At 36.8% G+C, this 23721-nt stretch overlaps 1 protein-coding gene across 12 annotated transcripts in view; it reads right to left on the bottom strand.

Annotated features, from left to right (window-relative positions):
- Nucleotides 1-23721, bottom strand: part of GTDC1 (glycosyltransferase like domain containing 1) — a 421645-nt gene that overhangs the window by 252804 nt on the left and 145120 nt on the right. For 9 of the 12 annotated variants that reach the window (XM_058434258.1, XM_058434259.1, XM_058434257.1 and 6 more), the window contains 2 exons: nucleotides 16788-16852; nucleotides 13890-14091 (listed from right to left, as the gene is read on the bottom strand). In XM_058434258.1, coding sequence (XP_058290241.1) covers nucleotides 13890-14068 — 179 coding nt within the window. In that variant the 5' untranslated portion in view covers nucleotides 14069-14091; nucleotides 16788-16852. Of the gene's footprint in view, nucleotides 1-13889; nucleotides 14092-16286; nucleotides 16511-16787; nucleotides 16853-23721 lie in introns of those variants that run through there. The other 3 variants (XM_058434260.1, XM_058434262.1, XM_058434263.1) reach the window with 2 other exon arrangements.

The raw sequence follows: 23721 nt of genomic DNA, 5'->3' as shown, positions 1-23721 counted from the left end.
AATACTGGATACACAGAGAAACTATGAGCTAAAATCCCCCCATATCCTACATTTTAGATCCCTACTACAGTGAAAGATAGGTTACCAAGTGTGGGAAATTTTCTTAGAAACATATTAGTAAATGACCCTTTCAGAATGCTGACTCAAGAGAACATTGTTCAAATGGTACTAAAGTCGACAAACAAAAAAACCTCAGAACTATATTCAAAAGAAGAAATTTACTTCCTAAAGCATATTGTCTTATTCACCTTTGTATCATTTGTGCCTAGCACATAATGTGTGTTCATCAAATGTATGCCTGCTATTCCAGATCACTGAGGAGGAAACTGGCTTTTCTGAACTATATACCAAGCATAGTAACGAGCAGAAACTTTACTCATTCATTTTCACTCTCAGATCTAGCATAATACATGAACTCTACAGATGCACTTAATATCTTACTTTTTGGCAGGAGGGAAAGTGATAAGTTTGACAAGTTAATGCCAAATAATGAATCACCTATTGATTGTGTGTATTTATATATACAGTCATACATTGCTTAATGATGATACTTTCTGAGAAATCGTCATTAGGCAATTTTCTTTTTTTTTTTATTGTAATTATTTTTCTTGTTTGAGGTTTCTTTTCCACGATGACCCAACCACAAGTTTAGGAACATTGCTTCTGAGGCCCATTCTCTGATGAGAAAGTTCAGTCCCAACTGGGGAAAGTATCTGAGTCCCAGCCTTTTCAGCCTAACATTATATCTAATATCTAGAGCAAGAAATCAGGCTGAGCGTGGTGGTGCGCGCCTGCAATCCCAGCTACTTGGGAGGCCGAGGCAGGAGAATCGCTTGAACCCGGGTGGGAGAGACTGCAGTGAGCAGAGATCACGCCAGTCACTCCAGCCTGGGCAACAGAGACAGACCCTGCCTCAAAAAATAAATAAATAAATAAATAAAAATCAAACATCCAAGTATCCACCTTGGGTTGCAGGAAGAGTTAATCTTATGCGTTTACAAAAAAATGTAGCTATATAATGTGAAACACCACAAAGTCACATGGCACTGCATGAGGCATTTTTGCTTCTTTTTCTTAAGGAAAAGGAGTTACATGGAAAATTCTCTCATCCTCCCTGCTCTGCCCCCGACTCCTCTATGCCCAAAGTTTTTTTTTTTATTTTTCTGAGATGGAGTCTCACTCTGTCGCCCAGACTGGAGTGCAGTGGTGCAATCTCAGTTCACTGCAACCTCTGCCTCCCGGATTCAAGCAATTCTCCTGCCTCAGCCTCCCGAGTAGCCGGGATTACAGGCATGTACCACCACGCCTGGCTAATTTTCTATTTTTAGTAGAGATGGGGTTTCTCCATGTTGGTCAGGCTGGTCTTAAACTCCCAACCTCAGGTGATTCACCTGCCTCAGCCTCCCAAAGTGCTGGGACCACAGGCGTGAGCCACCACACCCAGCCTAGGTTTTTGTTTAAAATTGGGCCTTTGTTCCTATTCAGTAAATCTATGTCACAGGATGAGCCAGGATTTAAATGTACAAATATAAATTTTTAGTATCTTTCACGTCAAATTAGAAACACATATTTGGAATTTACTGCTGCAGTATCAACTGTGCTTATCATGGTAGTGGCTGAAACTGGAAGACATTTTTTTTAAACCCTGAAGTCATCCATACTTGCTACTTCTTTAGTCTTCTTGCTTGGAATGAAAAGTATTCACAAATATCACCACCTAAGCACCTGTTTCAAATGAAACTCAGCCTTCAGCTTGCAAAATGATGTCTTTATAATTAAGCAAACAGCAGAAGACCCATGCGAGTTGCTTCTTTCTTCCTGGAGATGTTAGCAGGATAACTGGAATCCTAGGAGCTCCTCTGTGTTGAATTTGAGAGGCAGAACAAAAAGAAAAGTGGCCTTTTCCATTCCAAATCATGGAGGTAATGTGTAGAGAAGTGATAGCCACATTTCAAGAATAGAGAAAGTAACTGGGTAAAAGAAGGACTACCCACTCTAGGAGACAACATAGAGACAATCTGCCAAGTCCTGAGTTCAGAATTTTGTTTTTGAGATCAATATGAAAGCACCTAAAAGTCAAGGAAAATTTTCTTCCTGTGATAAGAAACACAAAGCCTGTTTGGTGGTCTCTTCGCACGGACGCGCGTGACACTTTACTTTAGCGTAGATGACCACTCCCCTCTGTAAGGTAGAGAGGAAGAATGTTTGGTTAGTTCCTTTCCTCTGGCCGATCTCTTTTTTTTCTTCTCCTCGCACGGTCCAACAGATGCACTCGGCCTCCCGGGGGCTGCCCGCCCCCAGCCCAGAGGCCAGTTTAGGGAGGCACGCCTTCCTCCGCCATCTTCGCAGCTTCCCAGGCAATTTTCTTATTGTATGAGCATCATAGAGTGTACTTACACAGATCTGGACACCCCCATGCTATATTTGCATAGCCTATTGCTCCTAGGCTACAAACCTGTACAGCATGTTACTCTATTTAATATCGTAGGCAACTATAACACAACGGTAAGTATTTGTGTATCTATGCACAGAAAAGGTAAATTCTGTAGTAAAAATAGGCAATTATAATCGTATGGGACCACCATTGCACATGCAATCTATCATTGACCAAAATGTTATGTGGCACATGACTGTATATTTGTGTGTATATATATACATATGAATGTGTGTATATGTATATATGTAATTGCATTTAAGTGGAAGAAAGCAGTATTACACTAGATTTTTAAAGAAAAATTTTAGAACATTTACGTGCATGGAGTAACCTAAAATGCTGCCAAAACAAACTTACTAAGCCAATGTAATGAGTAAATATGAAAAATTTATTATTAGCATTATCTAGTTTTTAAAATAATTATAACCACTAAAGTAGTTTAATTGCGACCTCTGTAATTTTGACTAAATTAATTTATATCTCAAATCCTTTTCACATAGATAGGACAAAGGTAAATTTCAGTTCCTTCCAGACAAATTTCATAACTAGTAAAATGCAAATAACACAACTTTCATCCATATTGCTAGTTCCTTTCCTGCCTTCCATTCCTACTATTAATGTTCTCATTTAGAATCTCAATATTTTTCTATTAGATATTTAGAATCCAATGATCATCTCCTATACTCATCAACAGTCTCCATCCAATACTGCTGTAATAATCATCCTATCCAGTTTTCGTTACCTCAGTCTCATGTTCCATTATAGCACTCATTGGTGTTTTTACCTGAAAAAGCATCATTTCCCCTTATTTAAATCCCAGCAATGGGTCACACACAGTGGCTCATGCCTGTAATTCCTGAACTTCAGGAGGCCAAGGTGGGAGGATAACCTGAGGCTAAGAGTTCAAGGCCAACCTGGGCGACACAGCAAGACACTGTCTCTGCAAAATAAAAAACTAAAAAGTAGCTGGGCATGGTTGCACACACCTGTACTAGCTAGGACTAGCTACTACGGGAGGCTGAGGTGGGAGGATCATTTGAGCTGAGGAGTTGAAGACTGCAGTGAGCTATGACTGTACTACTACACTCCAACAGAGCAAGATTTGTTTAAAAAAAAAAAACAAAAAACCAGAAATGTAATGTAATTTTCCTTTTGCTCTCCTGTACTCAATTCATGTGCTTTGAATGGGGTTGACTCCGCTTCCTGATTCTGAAGTGATGATGTAATATAGGCCTTGCCAAACATGATATCAGATGCCTTTTGCTTCATTAACAAGTCCAAAGGCCACATGATCCAAAAAGGTACAGTTGGTTCATCTCAAGACTTTGTTAGAACTTCTGAAAAAAGAGGTACTCGCAGATAAGGCAACTAAGCTGGTGGAATATAAGCTTAGCTCTGGGAGTGATCCACATGGAAACAGCCTGTTCCAGCATACAGCCAAAACACAGGAAAGAAGAGTCAAGGATGCAGAAGAACAAATGACATCTCTGGATCCAGCTTGCCCATAGCCAACCACCCTAAAACTTTCAGTTACATGACTCAATTACATTTTCTTTCATGTTTATGTGATTTTGAATTGAGTTTGTATCACACAAAAGAGTCCAGAGCAACAGAGCTTTCAAATGCTGCCCATCACCTATAGTAAAAGCTCTACAAATTCTTAATCTTGAATTTAAGAATGCATATGAACTAGAAAATCACCCAACCTGATCTCCCATAACTCCTCCTAACTCAGAATATGTTCATGCTAAACCAAGCTTTTAAAGTTTCCAAACATTTCCCTATTTTTCCTGTGAACTTTTGTTCACAATACTTCCTTTTCCTACAGTGCTCTTCCATTTCATCTCTATTTACCAAAATCTTTAACATCCCCTTAGATCTATGTCAGAATTTGCTAAGCAAGAATTAAACCCACTTCTCTGTACTGTACTTTTTTTTTTTTTTTGAGATGGAGTTTCACTCTCGTTGCCCAGGCTGGAGTGCAATGACACAATCTCGGCTCACTGCAACCTCCACCTCCCAGGTTCAAGCGATTCTCCTATCTCAGCCTCCTGAGTAGCAGGGATTACAGGCACCCACCACTACGCCTGGCTAATTTTTGGTATTTTTAGTAGAGACGGGGTTTCACCATGTTGGCCAGGCTGGTCTCGAACTCCTGACCCCAGGTGATCCGCCCGCCTCGGCCTCCCAAATTGTTGGGATTACAAGCGTGAGCCACTGTGCCCAGCCCTCTTCTGAACTTCTTTAGTGAATACTGCCCTCCTGTAGAACTGAGTATTCTGTGTGAGTTCTACAGTAATATCATGAGTATATGGTATACATGTCCTATGTCCCATGTCCCATGCCCTGTAGAGAGACATAGCTAACATGACAGTCAAATGCCTTCTCTTTGAAAAGCCAAATAATCATGAAGGGCTGAGGCTGAAAAAGGAAATCTGAACAAATAAGATGTCATATTAGAGTGACTCTGAAGATAGAAGCACTGTTACACTTATTCTCCAAAAATCTCTAGCTCCAAAAATTAAAGTTGAATATATGTATTCTTTAATTCAAGGAGATGTACAAATAAGCCTAGGAAAAATTTAAATTAAGTTAAATGAAGCAGTGAATGAGCTGACAAATTTGAATGAGAGACACGACAAATTCCTTAAATCTTGATCTTGGTGTTAATTCTTTGTTCATGACATCATAAAACTTAGGAACAGATAAAATCATAAACCTTCAGTTACAAATAAAAGAAAATTAAATACTCAAAACTTAACACTGATACTCCAAAGTGATTTTTTTCAGGCCAAATAATTAATGGCAGAGCTGAGATTAAAACCCAGGACTGCTGATTCTCCTACTATAGTATGTTGTTTCTTTCAAACACAAGTGATTATTATTCTTTTGGCAATCTCTTTTATGTATATATACAATTTAAAATATTTTATTAAAGATCATTTAAAGATTCATTTTTGGGGGGGCAGATTCTAAGCCAGGGGCTACAAACACAAAGGCCTAAATGGTCCAGTTAAGCAACATAAATGTGAAAAGTAGGCTGTTATAAAACAATGGTGAGCAGTAGTATTTGTGACCAAAATCAAGAAGGTCTATCTGTCTAAAAGCATCAATTTAAAAAAAATGTTTAAACAATTGCAGTATCCAAGCAAAATACCTCTTTGGGCCAAATTCTAATCTGTCATTTATTCTGATAGTGTCTCTTCCATAAGTTTAAAAGTCATTGTTCCTGGGTGGCCACTGTCAAAACTAAAAAGCCTTAAAATACAATCACATGAAATTTTACACAATATCACAGGCATGTTCTAGACCAGGGGTGTCCAATCTTTGGCTTCTCTCAGCCATGTGGGAAAAACAGTCATCTTGGGCCACACATAAAATACACAAACAATAACAATAGCTGATGAGCTTAAAAAAAAAATCTCATAATGTATTAAGAAAGTTAGAAAATGTAAGAATTTGTGTTGGGCCACATTCAAAGCTGTCCTGGGTCGCAGACTGGACAAGCTTGTTCTAGACGAATGTTTCCTGAACTAAGAAACTTTTTTTCTAGAAATACTTTTATACAAGGGAAATTCCAGAAAATCATATTTTCTTTTGTCAAAATTTACATAACAGATAATGGCAGCTTTCACAGTCTGATTAATATAACCCATGAAAGTGAAAAAAATGTGTATGGAATTCTTTAGTTTAATCCAGTAAAACTGAGTAACACTAGCCCTTAAGTGACTAGTTTCTGTGTTTCTATGTAGAAGAGATGATATCTTTAGGCAGAGGATACTGGTAGTGTGCAGAGCAGAAAAAAAGTAAGTAAATTAACAAAGCGAATGGCAACCATATTTTTCAAACCCTAATAAATCATTCCTTCGACCACATTTTCTAAGCAACTACTATCTGCTAGGTGGCATACTAGGTACTAGGGATAAAATGATAAACAAGGTAGATATGACTCTTGTCATCTTAAAGCTTAGAATAAAATGGGGAGAAAAAAATCAAGCAAACAAAATTATTACAAGTTATATAAAATGTTATTACAGAGGGAGAAAAAGAGTGCTAAAATAGAGGTCTCATTTTAGATTGGGTGCTCGGAAAAGGACTCTCTGAAATGACGAAACTTTAGCTGACTTGAGAAAGCCATGAAGAACAAGGGGTGTGGGTTGGGGGCATGAGTAAGTATTGCCAACAAAGGGACCAGCAAGCAGTAATAGGACTTGAGGCAGGAAAAAGCTTGATGTTTCAAAGTGAGTAAACAAGGCCAGTGCTGCCACAGCACATTAACGAGAAGAGGGAGGAGATGATGTTGCAGAGGCAGACAGCGCCCAGATTGCGGGGACCACAGCAACCTTGTGCATACTCTGGATTTTACACAGGCAATAGGAAATCATGGATGGCTTTCAATCAGGGATTATTTAATCAAGGTTACAAGTATCAGCAAATGGATATAGGCACTAAGCTTTCTTTCAATCAACAAAGGGTTCACTAAGTGCTTGCTGTGTGCTAGCACCATATGTCCATGTTTGTCAAGTTTGGCTTTGTATCACCAGTGCTAGCATAGGCACTGGCTCGTAACATAAAAGCTCTTAATAAATACTAATGACGGAAAAGAATAATGGAAACGAGCTTAGAAAAGAACCAAAAGATAACTAGTCTGGAGGAATTTTGACCAAGCCATCCCACCCCTCAGTGCTCTCTCAACTACACATATTCAACCAGTAATTTCTCCTAAAGAAGGGAAGTGTTACATTTTTATTATCGGCATGAGATGGTGAACAAAGGAAAACATAGCAGAGACTTTAGGAAAAAATTCACTGAAATACAGAATTATGTTCTTTAGAAAGATAAAAAGGATGAAATGACTGCCCTTTTGTGAGCAGTAGCTGTGACTCAGCTCCTGCTCTCCCCGTGCAGTTATCTTTGTGGGATGGCAGCTCAGAAGACCAGCAGGTCCATGGTGTGAACAAATACCAGGGCCTCAACAACAGGATAGTATAAATAAAGGAAAGATGAACAAGAATTGGTCATTAATGGAAAGGACAATGTGCCCCAAAGAGGGTAGCTGGTGAAATGTGACCCCAAGAAAATAAGAAACCATGAAAGCTGCCTAAAGAAAGGATAAGGAAAGGCAACAGAGTATCTGCATCGTAGCTCTAGAGGCCCCATGTACAGGAAATCAGAGACAGTAGCAAAAGTAAACACACTAAGACCTTAATAAAAGCAGAAAATCTTTCTCATATAAACAAATAAATGTTGGAGATGAAAGTAGAATTAAATACATCGTTCATTTTTCTAATTTTTTTCCTGTCATATGGAGACTAACCATGAAGACATAAACACTTAAAAGCAACTAGGTAACAAGTGCTCTAAAATCAGACTAATAGTCTCAATATGTCAAAAACAAGCACATTAATTATAAAAGCAAAACTATGATGGTCCTTATTCTACAGTCAGAGCTCTTTTATATAGTATACTTTGCATCCATTTGGGGATGGGTTTTTTTCCCCTTTTATTTTCCATTCCATTCATTAAAAATAATGATTGTCTTCCCTCTGTAAAAATATAATAAACATCCAGCTTGTCTTTTAAAATACAGTTGTCAAACTTCAAAGGGTAAATATACAGGAGATTTATCCTAGAAGTCTTTAAAGCACAGAGTCTGTTAGGAATAATGTCTTGTATCCAGGGAGCCGTACAGAACCTTACATGTAACATTTTATTTTTTAAAATAAGCTAGAAAGGATATTAAAAGTGTCTACTTGAAGTTGCACTGAAGCACTTAACTCCTGGGAAGCAGTGGTTTCACAGTGCATGCTACTAACTACACAAACATTTCTGAATTGGCAACCTGTGGTAAGAATAAACTATAAACTCGATAACAAGAAAACTTTGTTCCCCTTCTAACTGGAATATTTTCATCTTGAAAACACTGACAAAGGAACACAAAGAAACATGGAAAAGGTGAAGCCTAGAAACCATCCTTTAGGGACAATGATGACAGGTTTAAGTTCTAGTTTTACAATGAGTGTGTGTGTGTGTGTGTGCACGCACACACACACGTATGTGTATATGAGAAAGCGAAGAGTGGGAGAGAGAGCAAAGAGACAGACAGAAAGAGGCAGAGATTGACCAAATGGTTGGTTATTTAGTTTGCAGGATTATCCTATTTCAGTAGATCTGTGGTCAGCTACATTTTCAACATAAAGTCAGAATGCCTAAATTAAACAATCCTGTCAATCAGAGGAAACTTCAGTGAGATGAAATACTGAGGAAGAAGCCCTAAGGGCCATGCAAGTCTAGAACTAGGCTGCAGTGTGTGCTGGCTAGACAGGAGAGCAAGACTGGTACAAAAACAAACCAAAAGAAGACCCACAACAAGGCAGAATAGGATAGCGAAGCTAGTAGGCTAAAAGATAGGAAGGCCTCAAAAGAGGAAAATTCAAACGAACTGTGACTTCTGAAGATTAAGAGAACATCACAGATTCACAGACCCAGAAAAGCACCTGGTGTCTGGCCCTCCAGCCTCCAACAAGAATCAAGAACTGTAATATGTCTCAAGACTGGGAGAAGTACCATACCTCCTTCTAATTGTAAAATATAATAATATATATTTTAATCAAGACATATTTAGGTTTCATTAAATAATTTACCATGCTTTAACTGGAATTAACACAGAATAGTTGTTAAGACAATGGGCTTAAGAAGAACGAATAGACAAACCTGACAAAAACAAGAAATGGGGAAAGGATTCCCTATTTAATTAATGGTGCTGGGAAAACTGGCTAGCCATATGTAGAAAGCTGAAACTGGATCCCTTCCTTACACCTTATACAAAAATTAATTCAAGATGGATTAAAGACTTAAATGTTAGACCTAAAACCATAAAAACCCTACAAGAAAACCTAGACAATACCATTCAGGACATAGGCATGGGCAAGGACTTCATGTCTAAAACATCAAAAGCAATGGCAACAAAACCCAAAATTGACAAATGGGATCTAATTAAACTAAAGAGCTTCTGCACAGCAAAAGAAACTACCATCAGAGTGAACAGGCAACCTACAGAATGGGAGAACGCTTTTGCAATCTACTCAGCTGACAAAGGGCTAATATCCAGAATCTACAATGAACTCAAACAAATTTACAAGAAAAAAACAAACAACCCCATCAAAAAGTAGGCGAAGGATATGAACAGACACTTCTCAAAAGAAGACATTTATGCAGCCAAAAGACACATGAAAAAATGCTCATCATCACTGGCCATCAGAGAAATGCAAATCAAAACCACAGTGAGATACTATCTCACACCAGTTAGAATGGCAACCATTAAAAAGTCAGGAAACAACAGGTGCTGGAGAGGATGTGGAGAAATAGGAACACTTTTACACTGTTGGTGGGACTGTAAACTAGTTCAACCATTGTGGAAGTCAGTGTGGCTATTCCTCAGGGATCTAGAACTAGAAATACCATTTGACCCAGCCATCTCATTACTGGGTATATACCCAAAGGATTATAAATCATGCTGCTATAAAGACACATGCACATGTATGTTTATTGCAGCACTATTCACAATAGCAAAGACTTGGAACCAACCCAAATGTCCAACAATGATAGACTGGATTAAGAAAATGTGGCACATATACACCATGGAATACTATGCAGCCATAAAAAATGATGAGTTTATGTCCTTTGTAGGGACATGGATGAAGCTGGAAACCATCATTCTCAGCAAACTATCACAAGGACAAAAAACCAAACACCGGATGTTCTCACTCATAGGTGGAAATTGAACAATGAGAACACATGGACACAAAAAGGGGAACATCACACACTGGGGCCTGTTGTGGGGTGGGGGAAGGGGGGAGGGATAGCATTAGGAGATATACCTAATGTTAAATGACGAGTTAATGGGTGCAGCACACCAACATGGCACATGTATACATATGTAACAAACCTGCACGTTGTGTACATGTACTCTAAAACTTAAAGTATAATAAAAAAAAAAAAAGAAGAAGAAAAACGAATAGTATATAGTCTTTGCAGGTGGCCAGACTTGAACTCAAATCACATATCCACCACTAATCCAGGCACTTTGTAGCCTCCCATCAGCCATTTATGGCAATCCAGGGGTTCTGTCCTCATACTTGTACTTCATGGTTGCAGACATCACAACCAGTCAAATGTAGGAAAGGGGAGTTGGCCTTCTTCTTTTATAAGTAAAATTTAAAATCAAACCACTTTGCTGGAAGAACTCCCAGAAGTCACCCACTTAACTCCAATTTGCCACAACTTGGAGACTGATCAACCCAAGCTGCAAGGAGAGTAGGGAAAATTTGGCAAAGGAGAATGAGATCATCCTAACTAATTTAAGCCAATGTTGCTTCACTCCCAAGGGCTGGATATTTATCCATCCCAAAGAAAACTGTGATTCTGTTAACAAGGAAGAAGGGCTGTTAAGTGGGCAACGATCAGTATCTGTCACAATACCTCAGATGACACAAAAAATGTAATTGTCAGCATCTGAGGGTGAAAAAATGATTTTTAAATAACAGAGATTCTTTCAGTTCAGTAAAGACACTATAGAATGAAAAGTGAATACAATATCCTCGATACCTAGTTTAGGGTGCAGTCTAAGAAAGTGGAACTGCTTCATCCTGGAACGAATGATTAACATTTCATAACCCACAAGTTAATGCCTTCCCTCAGGCTCCACATTCAAAACTTTTTTCTGTATCTTGCGAAGTTTCTAAGGCAAAGCTATAATATAATCTAAGAATAACAATAACTATTGACTACTTTTGACAAAATAACTTGAGCTTTCGTAATCTATAATGAAACGAAACAGCTCTAACATAAATCATGATATATTCTTTTAGTTGTCAAGATAAAGCAGAATCAAAACGATTAATTAGGCTGAAGCATTTATTCTTTTAATAATAAAATACTTTTCAGATAGTAAGCTTATAACAGAACAATACATGTTCAGAAGCTGAGAAAACACCAATATGTACCTACATTCAAAGTCTTTCTCATCAGATACACTCGTATTTGTTCAGAGTATTTTGCATAGTAGGCAATATTGGTGCTTAATCATTTTACCTCTATGAGTTTTAATGATTTCATGCACCGAATATACAAAAAGAGTAACAACTGGAAAGCAAAAATTTTTCGTATCTTTAAAAATCTCCACAGAGCCCAGACTTATTTAGTGTAACAAAAGGTTACTCTTGCACTTCAATCTAGGATTGAATGCATATATTTGTTAACTTAGTATCATGCTATCAAGTTTTCATGCTACTGCTATTTTTCTAAAAGTATTCAAAAAAGTTACTTGGTAAAGAGTAGAGAAGTTATCATTACTCAAATATAAGTTAAACTGGTGAGGCATGTCTTTGGGTTAAAGACTGATTAGATTAGTATAGTTAACTGCAAAGGCTAAATGGCATACCTTGAAAGACGACAGATACCATTGTTAGGCAGTGGAGGTTATGGCTATCGGAGAGTAAGGCTTTATATCACCATCTTTCAGATATCCACCTCCCAAATAAGACTGCTTCAAAGAGCACTGTGACACTTATCCTCAAATGCTTCAGGCTTCAAAGAGAGTAGGGAAGCCATATGCACAGAAGTGTTTGCATGCTATCACACACATATATCTGTGATACAATAATGTAATTCTGAAAAACTGCATAATCAAAATGAAATCAAACAACAGATATAGAAATGGCTCATTTTAATGTTCAAATCACTGTAGAAATTTATTATACTGAATGGCACTGTTAAATGAAAAAGTGCCATAAAGTCAACTGGATTACTTGACCTTAAGTAATATAATACAATTGGTGCTGCAAAAACACAATTAAATGAGATGTGAAAGCAACCATAAACAGACATATTTCAACACAGCAATAGTCTTATCACTGCCTTTACAACCTTTATATCAACATGTTCATTGAAATTCCTCATACTATTAGTGAATCAACAATATTCACTTAGTGATATCAGAATATAAAACATTAAATCATGTAAAGAAGGAAACACTTTAAACTAAAAAAAAATACAAAATTCTGAATACGCACTAAAACAGCATTTTACCTTTAAAATCCTAAGCCATGTAACTGGAATGCTCATTGCTATTCCATCTGACACTATGCATTCTCAGAGACGATACATGGTTTTCATACAGAAAATCGTTACTCTCTGAATCCCTCAGGTTCCTACTAGGAACAACAGGCTACATTTAAGTCACAAGCTGCTATGTCTCCTGTGGCCACTTTAGAAGCGGCAGATGGGTAGAGGTACTGGAGGCAAGATGGGCACTGGAGCTTCCAACATGCCCTTCCTCTAAGAACCTATCTGCTCGAACTCCATTCATTATCAGCCCAGGACTTTTCATTCCTGCCCAAACCAATGCAGTCCTACACACAGGCTTATCCCATTATTTAAAAAAGTATATAACACTTAAAGTTTTATATCATTTGTATTAATAAACGGCAAGAACATTAGCTATGTTAACCACCATAGGATAGTCTTCCACAATTTAACTATCAGAAGAATACACAGGAATACATACAAAAGGAGAATAAGGAGGAAGAGATGTTCAAGGGGATTCCATCCTACCTGTTCCCTCAGTAAAAATGTAATGAGTATTTACCTCCATCTTTTCAGTGTGTCCCATAAGACTCTTTTATTTTCTAAATTATTATTATTATTACTATTATTATTATTATTAGGGATGGGGGTCTCACTCCATTGCCCAGGCTGGAGTGCAGTGGCTGGCTCACTGCAGCCTTGAACTCCCGGGCTCAAGCAATCCTCCCATCTCAGCCTCCTGAGTAACTGAGACCAGAGGCACATGCCACCATGCCCAGCTCATGAGACGCTTTCTAATAGGTCCTCCTAGTTCCTACTTCCTAACAAACCAGAATTCAGAATTGAGTTCTGTGCCCCTCAAATCTACTCATCCTTTAAGAATAAGTCAAAGGTTACCAACTCCATAAAGCCACCTCCAGTTTGTCACAATCCAAATCAACCTCTCCATCTTTCACCTCTCATTGCACTTGCCTATCTCCACCTCAACAGACTTTAAAGCCTTGGACATATCCATCTTTCAACTCTGGTTCCTAGTACAGAGCAGATACAATGAACCAAACTAGAAGATCTACTCTTCTCTTAGTCCAAAAATTGTTACCCATACCCACACCTATATACAGAATGAAATCACAAGACAATGAGAAAACACATATGGTTGGTTCTAAATGAAGCTTCTTTCCTACTGACCAGGTGTCCTTAGAGGATGAGTGTACTCCACTGCTCTGCTTTCTCTAAAGAAATATCTACTGTAGTCATAATAACCAATTCCATAGTTGGAGAAATTCTCAAAGATACTGATAGAGAAGCAACATCCTTATAACAGGTACTTTTTTTTAAAAGCTGAAAATGCATCCTGAGCTCTAATTACCTGTAATGCTCACTGACGGGAATGGTCTGAGAGAAGTATAAAGCAGATGTCCGGGCTCTCCAATGCCATTTCTTTGCAGGAAGGGTATAAACGACACAGTCTCCTAACTCTTCTTGGAGAAGATCAACCAGCTGTTTATGGGAGCCTCCATAGAATGCTTCAATGATGAGGATACTCATTGGTCCGTTCAAACCTTCAGATCCTAGGTAACAACCAAAAAATGTGTGTTTTTCCCATTACATACATGTATAAAATTTTTAATAAGTTCAAATTTTATACTCAGAAAATACAAATAATTTAGCAATGTGTTATTTTTTAAAATAGGCTTATCCTATTATTTAAAAAGGTATATAACACTTAAAGTTTCATATCATTCGTGTTAATAAGAAGAAATAAAAGTGTCATTATTTTTGTGATTTGTTTTCCTCATGTCATAAGATGATCTCCACTATGACTCTTAGTTTTTTCTCCAACACCAGAAAGCTGAAAGCCCTCACCTGCTGTGATCACTCACTTGGTTTGTTCGGCTGTAAGCCTGACTCATTAATCTCAGAAACTAGTTGACTTAGAGCTCTAGTCTCGGACAGTCACTGAACTCATCTTCTAATGACGACTTTCACTTCAAGAGCCCTTCATTTATAAGGCCCTTTCTGGTTCAGAAATTCTCTGATTCTGTAACTCTTGTATTACTCCATCTTTAAATTCATCAGGTATAACTGCCCCTAGTGAATACGTATTTAAAAGAAAGCATATCAACCATATGCAAATCTCTATTTTCTAGTCTTAAAAACTTTAGGATGCAATTTCTTGAGACACTACACATACTTTGATCACTTCCCCACACTTGTCAATATATCACCCCCAAACGAACACCAAAATAATGTGGTAAAGTTGTATGTGTGTGAACCAATAAGGTTTCTACAACCTTTCTTTAGACAAGTAACCTAAGAGGGATAAAGCAGCAATAATGGGGTTACTAAAGACATGATAAAATTTCATCACAGAGAATTAGCTATCAAGTAATTTTTCATTTTAATATAATTTTTGTTAATGTGCTCAGTGAAATAAAAAGATATCTATGAACATAAAATCTCTCATATACATCTCAAATTATATGTTATTTCCTGTAAGACATAGGGGAAAAACATCATTCCATGCATAAATGCATATTGCTTAAAAAATATTCCAGATGTTTGAATTTTCCTTTATGACTTAAGTAAGTATCACTCATTAAATAGCATATTGCTTTTCTTAATAATGTTGTTCCACAAAATTATTAGTCTCAATGACTCAATGATGTTCTTCACTAATAAAACTACACTTCACTTTGTTCAAAGTAATGGCTACTTAAATTGCAATTCAAAGCAAAAAGGCTTCCTTTTGATGTCTACATTTTCCAATGAGCATTTCGGAGGATGGGGGAATATATCTATATCTTATGTGGGCGGGGGGGTGTGGGGGACTGTGTGTGTGTATTTCATTTATATGCAAAATAAGAATCAGTGGTCCTCAGATGGAAAAGGCATGAATCCTAGGATCAAGGACATACATGTTTGAACCTCAGCTCTGTCACTTCCAAGCTGTATGACCTTGGACAAGATACCTAACTTTGTAGGACTCAGTCTCATCATCTCCAAAATAGAGACAACAGTACTAACCTCAGACATGTGTTGTTAAGATAAAATTAGAAAAAGCATGTGAAGCACAGTAGACTACAAACAGTAAGAAGGTATTTAGCCCATCCCACTATTAGTATAAATCACTCTACTTAAGGAGAAAGAATCTCTTCAAATTTTCTACCATTTTAAGTTCAGTAATTTTCACTCATGGTCTCCTACCCACCAGGAATAGATGAGGAAAGTGTATATACACATGCGTTGGAAATTGCAGTGGGTGTTTACCCATTCCTTGTCAGTAGCTTGCGTTTTAAACATGAATTTGAGAGCCCTGCAGGTTTTGTGAGTAAGAGGTAAGCTCAGAGTCCCAGCCATGCAGAGTTCATGGTCCACTGGAGACTTCTGCTCTAATAAGGTAGTGTCCGATAAGTTCACAGACACCCTCTAGGTTCAACAAAGTGGTAGCCATTAATCCTTCAAATGATGGAAATTTCTAGAAAGTAACTGAAGGAACAATAAAAGGCAATTTTGAAAATTATACCAAGGGTTTCAAGACAGAATACAAGCAGTTTAACATTAATTTGCTTACTTGATCACGTCGTAGATATCTACCATCTTGCTTTATTTCCTCTGACTTACTCAGAGGAAATGCTAAGGTGTATTAAATATATGCCCTGTATGTACTTAAAAGGTCTCTAAAAGGCTCTTGTAAAAATGACCTATTTCCCCAAGTGATGAAATGTGATATAAACCACTCTAAAGAATATCTCATTCATCTAACCTCAAAGAAAGCAGTATCAATATTGGAAAAGAAAACTGCTTTCTGATTCTTCATCATCTTGTCCTTTTCCATGATTAATCTAAAGTACATATCATGATGTTTCTTACGGGTCTGGTTCACAAGTTATCTGCAAATTATCAGCCACTGTGGAGGCAGTACATGTAGATGCTGCTATAGATTCAAGACACTCAGTAGGCAGAAATGAACACTAAGCATGTGGGAGGCTGAAAAATAGAAAAGGAGAAAAAAAGATTATAGCTATAGTAGATTTCCACCCCTCTGACAGCTCAGTAAGAAGAGTGAAATGTATAGGTTTGAACTAGCATTTACGTGAGCATTTTTTCTACTGGCCAATGGGTGTGCCTGCAATTGGGGTGTTTTTCTAGGGAAAATAACTATGTCCTACCATCTCTGAAAACTATACTTAGTGGCTTTGATTCATGGAAATTTGTTCTGCTTGTTTTGTGGAGACAGACATATCCTGGCAGTTTCCCCACTTACTTCTATTGCAACTTTTGCAGCAAGATGAAAATGAGTTCTTCCCTATGGTCTTCTTGAAGCACAACCTAGAAGAAAGATGATTCCCATTAGATACAAGTAAATGGGGAGAAGCTGGTATTCAAATATATGATTCAAACCAAATGGCATATAGCACGTTAAAGGACAGTTCAAATACTTTGGCTGAGCTTGAGTTTTGTTTTAGAAAACTGCTTAAAACAAATAAGCATGAAGTTGAAAAAAGAAAAAGAAAAAAATAAAAAAACACTTAGCTGCTATGGTGGAATTTGCTAAAATATAAAGGGAATACACTATTTGCCCATTTCAGGAATAGTCAAAGAAAGCTACAAGTGGTCACCTTGATACTACAGATGTTCACAAGCATGTAGGGTGAATACAGACATTTTTGCACCACTAGCAAAGGCTAATAAGGAGTGAGTACTTGGAAGCAGCAGTAATAGGGCCTCACTGTTGAAACTGCTAACTCCAAACCAAGGACAGGGTTTCCTTTATAGGAGGAGGCTGTGGTCAGGTGTTTGCCAGAAGATGGCAGAGAGCCAAATGTCTCCTATTGGTGCCTGAGTTTATGAACCTGTTAAAGCATTATCACAAGTACTACCAGAAACCTTAAATTATGAAACATTTAAACTGATTACGAATACCAGAATTAGGTTGGGTGTGGTGGCTCATGCCTGTAATCCCAGCACTCTGGGAGGTCGAGGCAGGTGGATCACCTGAGGTCAGGAGTTCGAAACCAGATTGGCCAACACGGTGAAAGCCTGTCTCTATGAAAAATACAAAATTAGCCAGGCATGGTGACACAGTACTTGGGAGGCTGAAGCAGGAGAATTGCTTGAACCTGGGAGGCAGAGGTTGCAGTGAGCCGAGATGACACCATTGCACTCCAGCCTGAGCAACAAGACCAAAACTCCATCTCAAAACAACAACAACAACAAAAGAATACCTGAATTAGGGATGTGGCACTTTAAAATGAAGAAACAACAAAAAACTTACTTTGGAAAACAAATACCAAACAGAAAACCCATGTCCTTTTTGCATGGCACACAGAATACTATTATATGACATTAAGAAAAGAGTAAATGGCCGCTCCATGCTTGTTCCCTAAAAGAGCATAAAAAATTATTTCAGATAAATTTTAATCAATTTTTAAGTTTTTCTGCTTAAACAAGCTTCAGTTAAAGAAAAACTCACTTCTTCAGCACAACTTATTCCCCAATGACACCAGATGAATGAAAATCTACTATAGTATTTAAGCTTTTTGAAAGTTTAATTCATTATCAATACTATGATTTAATGATACATGGTTAAATGCTAAACATCAAATATGGCAATATAAGTCAAAGTGATAGCTGTGACATAGCAATTTCATACCACTTCAAATTCTATTCAAGATCACCAGAAGTCAAAATGATCGATTTAAGAATTGTCTACCTTTTCGAAAATGTATATTTATAATTGAAAGGGGATACAATGTGAAAATATCAACAGTATTTGATACAAAAATTTTGACCAAAATGAAAAATCACCATTAGCATTATCCCAATTAAAAACTAATAATGCATTGATAAGATCACAGAGAACAAAAGTAGCCTGAAACCAATGCTGTGAATATTTTTAAATTTTTATTAAAACTTTTTGTCACTGTACCTGCGATTATTTTAGATTTGACCCAATTTCTTTATTCCCTAAGCCATGATCATTTTCAAGGTGAACTACATTTTTGTCTACCTCCTTTAGCACTTAGAACTGCTGTCACAGTTGAAATGTTTTTAACAGGATAGATATTAAAAATCTGCAATATGCTATTGATTTACTGAAAAGTATATGCTAAATATTAAGTATATCATGTCAATTAAAAAATAAATTTTAGTCACACTGAAACCTATAATTAGCCTTCATATATGATGTCAATTTAGTTACCTATAATATTCAAATCATTTTCCAACCAAACACCCAGTAGTAATTTTAAATCAGAGGAATTGTTGTATTAATATATTCCATAGACACCTTTCTGTTATTAGTTAGTTGTAGGAAGGTATAGTTTCAGTGATGATGGTTTTAACAGTTTTGATCCCACACACATGAGAAATTGATTCCACAGGCTAATCCACATATGGCTTGATACCTTAAAACTTCAATCAATTGTTGAAAATATAGTTTTGATTTACCTATATGCAATATTTGGAAACTTAAGCTTGTTAAAGCAAAAAACAGTGGGCTTAAACACTAAATGGTTTAACTTGGGGAAAGTGAAACTTGAGCGGTATTTCTCAGTAGGTCATCAGAAGTTTACCTGGTATTTTCTGACTGACCCTTTCTCTCCCTTCCCTTCTGCACCTCCACCCACCAACACACCCAGCTTCTATTTAAAAAGCAACCAATAACCCAGCAGAGTAAAATAGGGCAGTGGTGAGAAAAGTTAGTATTACCTTCCAGCCCACTCACTTATTTTAATGATTCATCACGGAAACCCCAAGTTGTTAAAATATACCTGAAATCTCATTAAATAGTAAAAATAAGCATGAAAAGATCTCCGCTTTAAAACATGTCACCAGTGATTCCCCTAAAAGAATCTATTCAGAGTGTGAAGTAAAAATACATTTTGCTAAACAACTTTCCTCAAAGTTATGTACTACAATCAATTATCATATGGGAAAAAAGAGACAAGATAAACATATTCTACAAAAAAGTTATTTTTTAAATTCTTCTGTAAAAATCAGGCATAGCAAATGCATCTTAACGTCTAAAACCTGAATATAACCTCTGAAAACTGAAATATAATCTGGTATCAAATGCAAAGTAATAATTTTGCAGTCATAAAACCCTATGCACTGAAAATATTCTACATAAATGTAAACAAAGTTTGGCTAATAGAAATGAATCTGCTTCCGGAGCATTAGTCTGAACTGCAGATAACTAACACTTGATGGATACTGATCATTATTCCATTATTTGGTTAGGGGACATACAGTCTAACATTTATGTTGTAGTTGTGTACTACCATATGTACTTAAATAGCAACATTTCGTTTTAATTCTGGGTTCAAATTGACAAAGATGTGGTAAGCTAATAACGTATACCCCCCTCAATGCCATGGATATGCTAATCCCTTCAACTCTGATTTTTGTGTCTTGTTGTAGAGACTAAGAACTGAGAATTCATGCATCAAAACCAAGATTTGGTAGGAAAACTCATACGCTATACTTTCTGTGAGAAAATTTAAAGCTATTTTCAAATGTGCTTTTCCAATTATATGAGTTGCAATGATCTTTTAAATATATGCTCTTTGCAAAGTTAGCATCTTATATGTATTTGTGACAGTTTAATTTTCCCTAAAAAACATTTCTTTTTTTATTCGTTTGGAATTTAACTTCCTGCTTAAAAGTATCAGTCATGGCTGGGTGCACTGGCTCATGCCTGTAATCCTAGCACTTTGGGAGGCCGAGGTAGGAGGACTGCTTGAACCCAGGAGTTTGAGACCAGCCTGGGCTGTTGTGAGACTCCACCTCTACAAAAAATTTTAAAAATTAGCTGAGTGTGGTGGTGTGCGCCTATAATGCTAGCTTCTCCAGAGGCTAAGGCAAGAGAATCACTTGAGCCCAGGAGTTTGAAGTTACAGTGAGCCATGACTGTGCTACTGTACTCCAGCCTGAGTGACAGAGCGAGGTCCTGTCTTTATTTAAAATATATGTATATATATGTATATATATACATATATTAGTCACTTATTCCAGGAATTGAATTAATAAAGTGTCTTAGTTAAAACTCACAAGCATCAAATGCAAACTCAGCAAATAGTTACTGAGTATTTACCATGCACTAAGCACGTCATGTACTTGTTTTCAAATATGCACAATTTCCACAAATAACTAGATAAGTATATATTAAAAGTTCAATATATTATTGTGAGGTTATATTCCACATTATATAAAAAAATTACAAGATTTTTCTTTGTGTGAGAAGTCGAGTGGTTTAATTCCACTGACAAAATATTAACCCTCTTTCAATTTTTTAATGCTATTAATTCCATGAATAATTTTAAACTATAAAAGCAGCAATGAATTCATTCTACTGAATACTACAAATATTTTTAATTTGCCAACATTCATATATGTGGCAGCATATTTATCAATCAATAGAAAGTTTTACACCAGAAAATCATCTCACCACTCATTTAAAGTATCGCATTGCCCTTTTAACTAGGTCTCCATGCTACCATACAATCTTGTTCCCACCACACCATTCTCCTTAAGCTAATCACAAACAATCTTTCCAAAATGGAAATGTGACCATAAAATGACATGCTCAAAAACCTTAAATCACCTAAGGGTAAAATCCAAGGCCCTACACATGGCAATTAAGACTCATTTCCTGGCCCCTTCCTTTCTCTTCACTACAGCCACATTTGGCCTTCTCCCAATTCAATCCCTTTTCCCCAGCTTCCCCAGACTCTACTTGGTAGCAGTATCAAACATCCACACTCCCGGAGCTGTTTTAGACTCATAACTTCACACTTTTATCTCACCTCCATCAGCCTTCTCTCTCTGTTCTACTAATGAACTTTTGTTAAAATTTCTGCTCATGAATCACCATTTCTATGAAGCCTTTCCCTGAACTCCTCCTAAACATGACTTCCTTTGTATAGTAGAATTATACTTGTTTCACTGTAGTCACATGTTCTGCTTCTGCATGGGGCTGTGAAAATCTGAAAACTGGGCGCTATGCTGTTACTTTCCTGAAAGTTGTCTCAGGACTTGATACACAGTAGACAAACAAGGTTTTTCTGGAGCTGAAGTGAAAATCAGGGGGACACAGGAAGTTGCTTTCTTCTGTCTTGAAAGTAACACTGGTTTCACTTAACACAGGTTCTGAGCAACAAGTGTCAGGCAGCACTGCACTTGACACTAATGATTTCCTATTATTCCTGAAGTCTAAACTAAATCAAGCAGCAAGTATATCTGGACACATTTTATTATGTTCTCTTTCAAATACTGATTCTTTTTTATTGTTGACAGAAGCAGAATTTATGGGAAATAATAAATTTTTTCATATAGATATGTGTTTATTTTAACCTACCAATACAAGAGAAGTAACACCGATTAAAGAGATGGGAGAAACAGAATAAGCAATTGAATTCTAGGCCAAAGTGAGTTTAATGGCCTAAGAGAGTATTTGTAAATTTCATAAATTTTGAAAATCACCTGCAGTTTCTTATTCTGTTTGATCTACTATCATCCTAGTTTAATTTGAGAAGTGGAAGTAGGATGAGAAGCCAATTCCCTCACCATCAATCTAGAGAGCCCATTCCACATTTAGTAATTAGGCTTTTATTTAACAGAGAAGAAAAAAAGGCATTTTTAAATACTTTCTGCCAACTATTATTCTTTTTATAAAAGTTTGACAAGATGAATAATGTATTTCCTTCTCAAAGATGGCTTTTCTCCAGAAGTCTTCCACCTTCTTGAAATGGGCTGTAAACCAGCTCAGTGGGAGAAAACTGGGCTCCCTGACCCATTCGGATATGAATACCCAAGCAGAGAAGTCAAGGTGTGTTCAGAACAATAGGTGCAAGGAGTGCTGATACCATTGTTGAACCACTTTTCTTTTACAGAATACAAAATATAAAGAATATTGGCATCACAGAGTAAGTGACAGCAAGACTAAAATCCAGGTCTTCCAACTCCATATTCACATGGCATCCCATTATACTTCACTGCCGGAACAGGATACAATATAAGTAAAAGAAACCTCCATTTTCTAGTCTTTGAGTTTTAGGAAAAATGTTTAATAATTATTAATATTTAATTATTAATTATTTAATTATTAATATTTACTCGTTAATGTTTAATAATATTTAAATGACATATATAACAGTATATATTTTATATGCTTGTGGAATATAAATGAAACTATAAATTATTAATCACATACAATATTTAATAATGCCTCCTCACTTGTAAAACCAAGACATCAGTAATATAAGTAACTGAATATCATATAGTGAAATACTTAAATTTTTTTGTTAGAATCTCTTGTGATTCCTCCCAAAGTCCAATATAATCATCACTCCTTTGAAGATATAACCCTTATTCTTTACCCCTCAGCACTGGACAGTCACCTTTTTGATAGAATAATAGGTCTTAAGAACTAGGACTGGAGGGGGAAAAAAAACAATACTGAAGATTCACATGCCAACAAAGGTTTGGAGTAGAAGGTGAAGAAGTCAGCCACGCAGCCGTATTCAGTCTAGCTCAAAAATTTACTACTGTTACCATCAAGCAAAGTCAAGATTCTCTTGACAAAACAATCTGTAGTATTTCTGTGTACTTATCACATGTAGGATATATTTATACAAGTAATTATTTAATGTCAATATCTCCACTGGACATTAAGTTCCATGGAGACACTTGACTAGGTCTGTTTTGCTTACCATTGTTATCTCTAGCACTCAGCAAACAGAAAGTGTTCAATAAATGTGTGTTGAGTCAATGAACCGTAAAACTCTTTAGCAATGGCCGTGACAATTTCTTCCTAATTCATTCAAGAGTTGTACTATTATCAGACATAAAAAATTACTTCTTCCTATCACTCATTACTATTTACTCTCATAGGCAGAATTTTATGTACAGATTGTATTACCATGTAAATATAATAGTTGGCATCTAATTCTATTTAAAATGTCACCCCTCAATCTAAGGAAAATCGTCTGCCCTGCTGAGGGATTTAGAAACTACGTTCCATGCCATGGGAAAGCATCTTCCCCAACCTGACTGGAGTCTACAAGAATGTTTAATTCAAAAATAGTCACGTCTATGACCTGGAAGGAGTCCACTGGCTTAATCATTATACTGGCATTTTTTTATTGGACAGAAACATTATCTTGCTACCCTACACTGGCTTCTATGCCAACATTTAA

This window comes from Hylobates moloch, unplaced genomic scaffold (genome assembly GCF_009828535.3).
Source record: "Hylobates moloch isolate HMO894 unplaced genomic scaffold, HMol_V3 SCAFFOLD_24, whole genome shotgun sequence".
Classification (NCBI taxonomy): domain Eukaryota; kingdom Metazoa; phylum Chordata; class Mammalia; order Primates; family Hylobatidae; genus Hylobates; species Hylobates moloch.
Note: the sequence above shows the minus strand (reverse complement) of the source record. Positions and strands in the feature narration are given on the sequence as shown.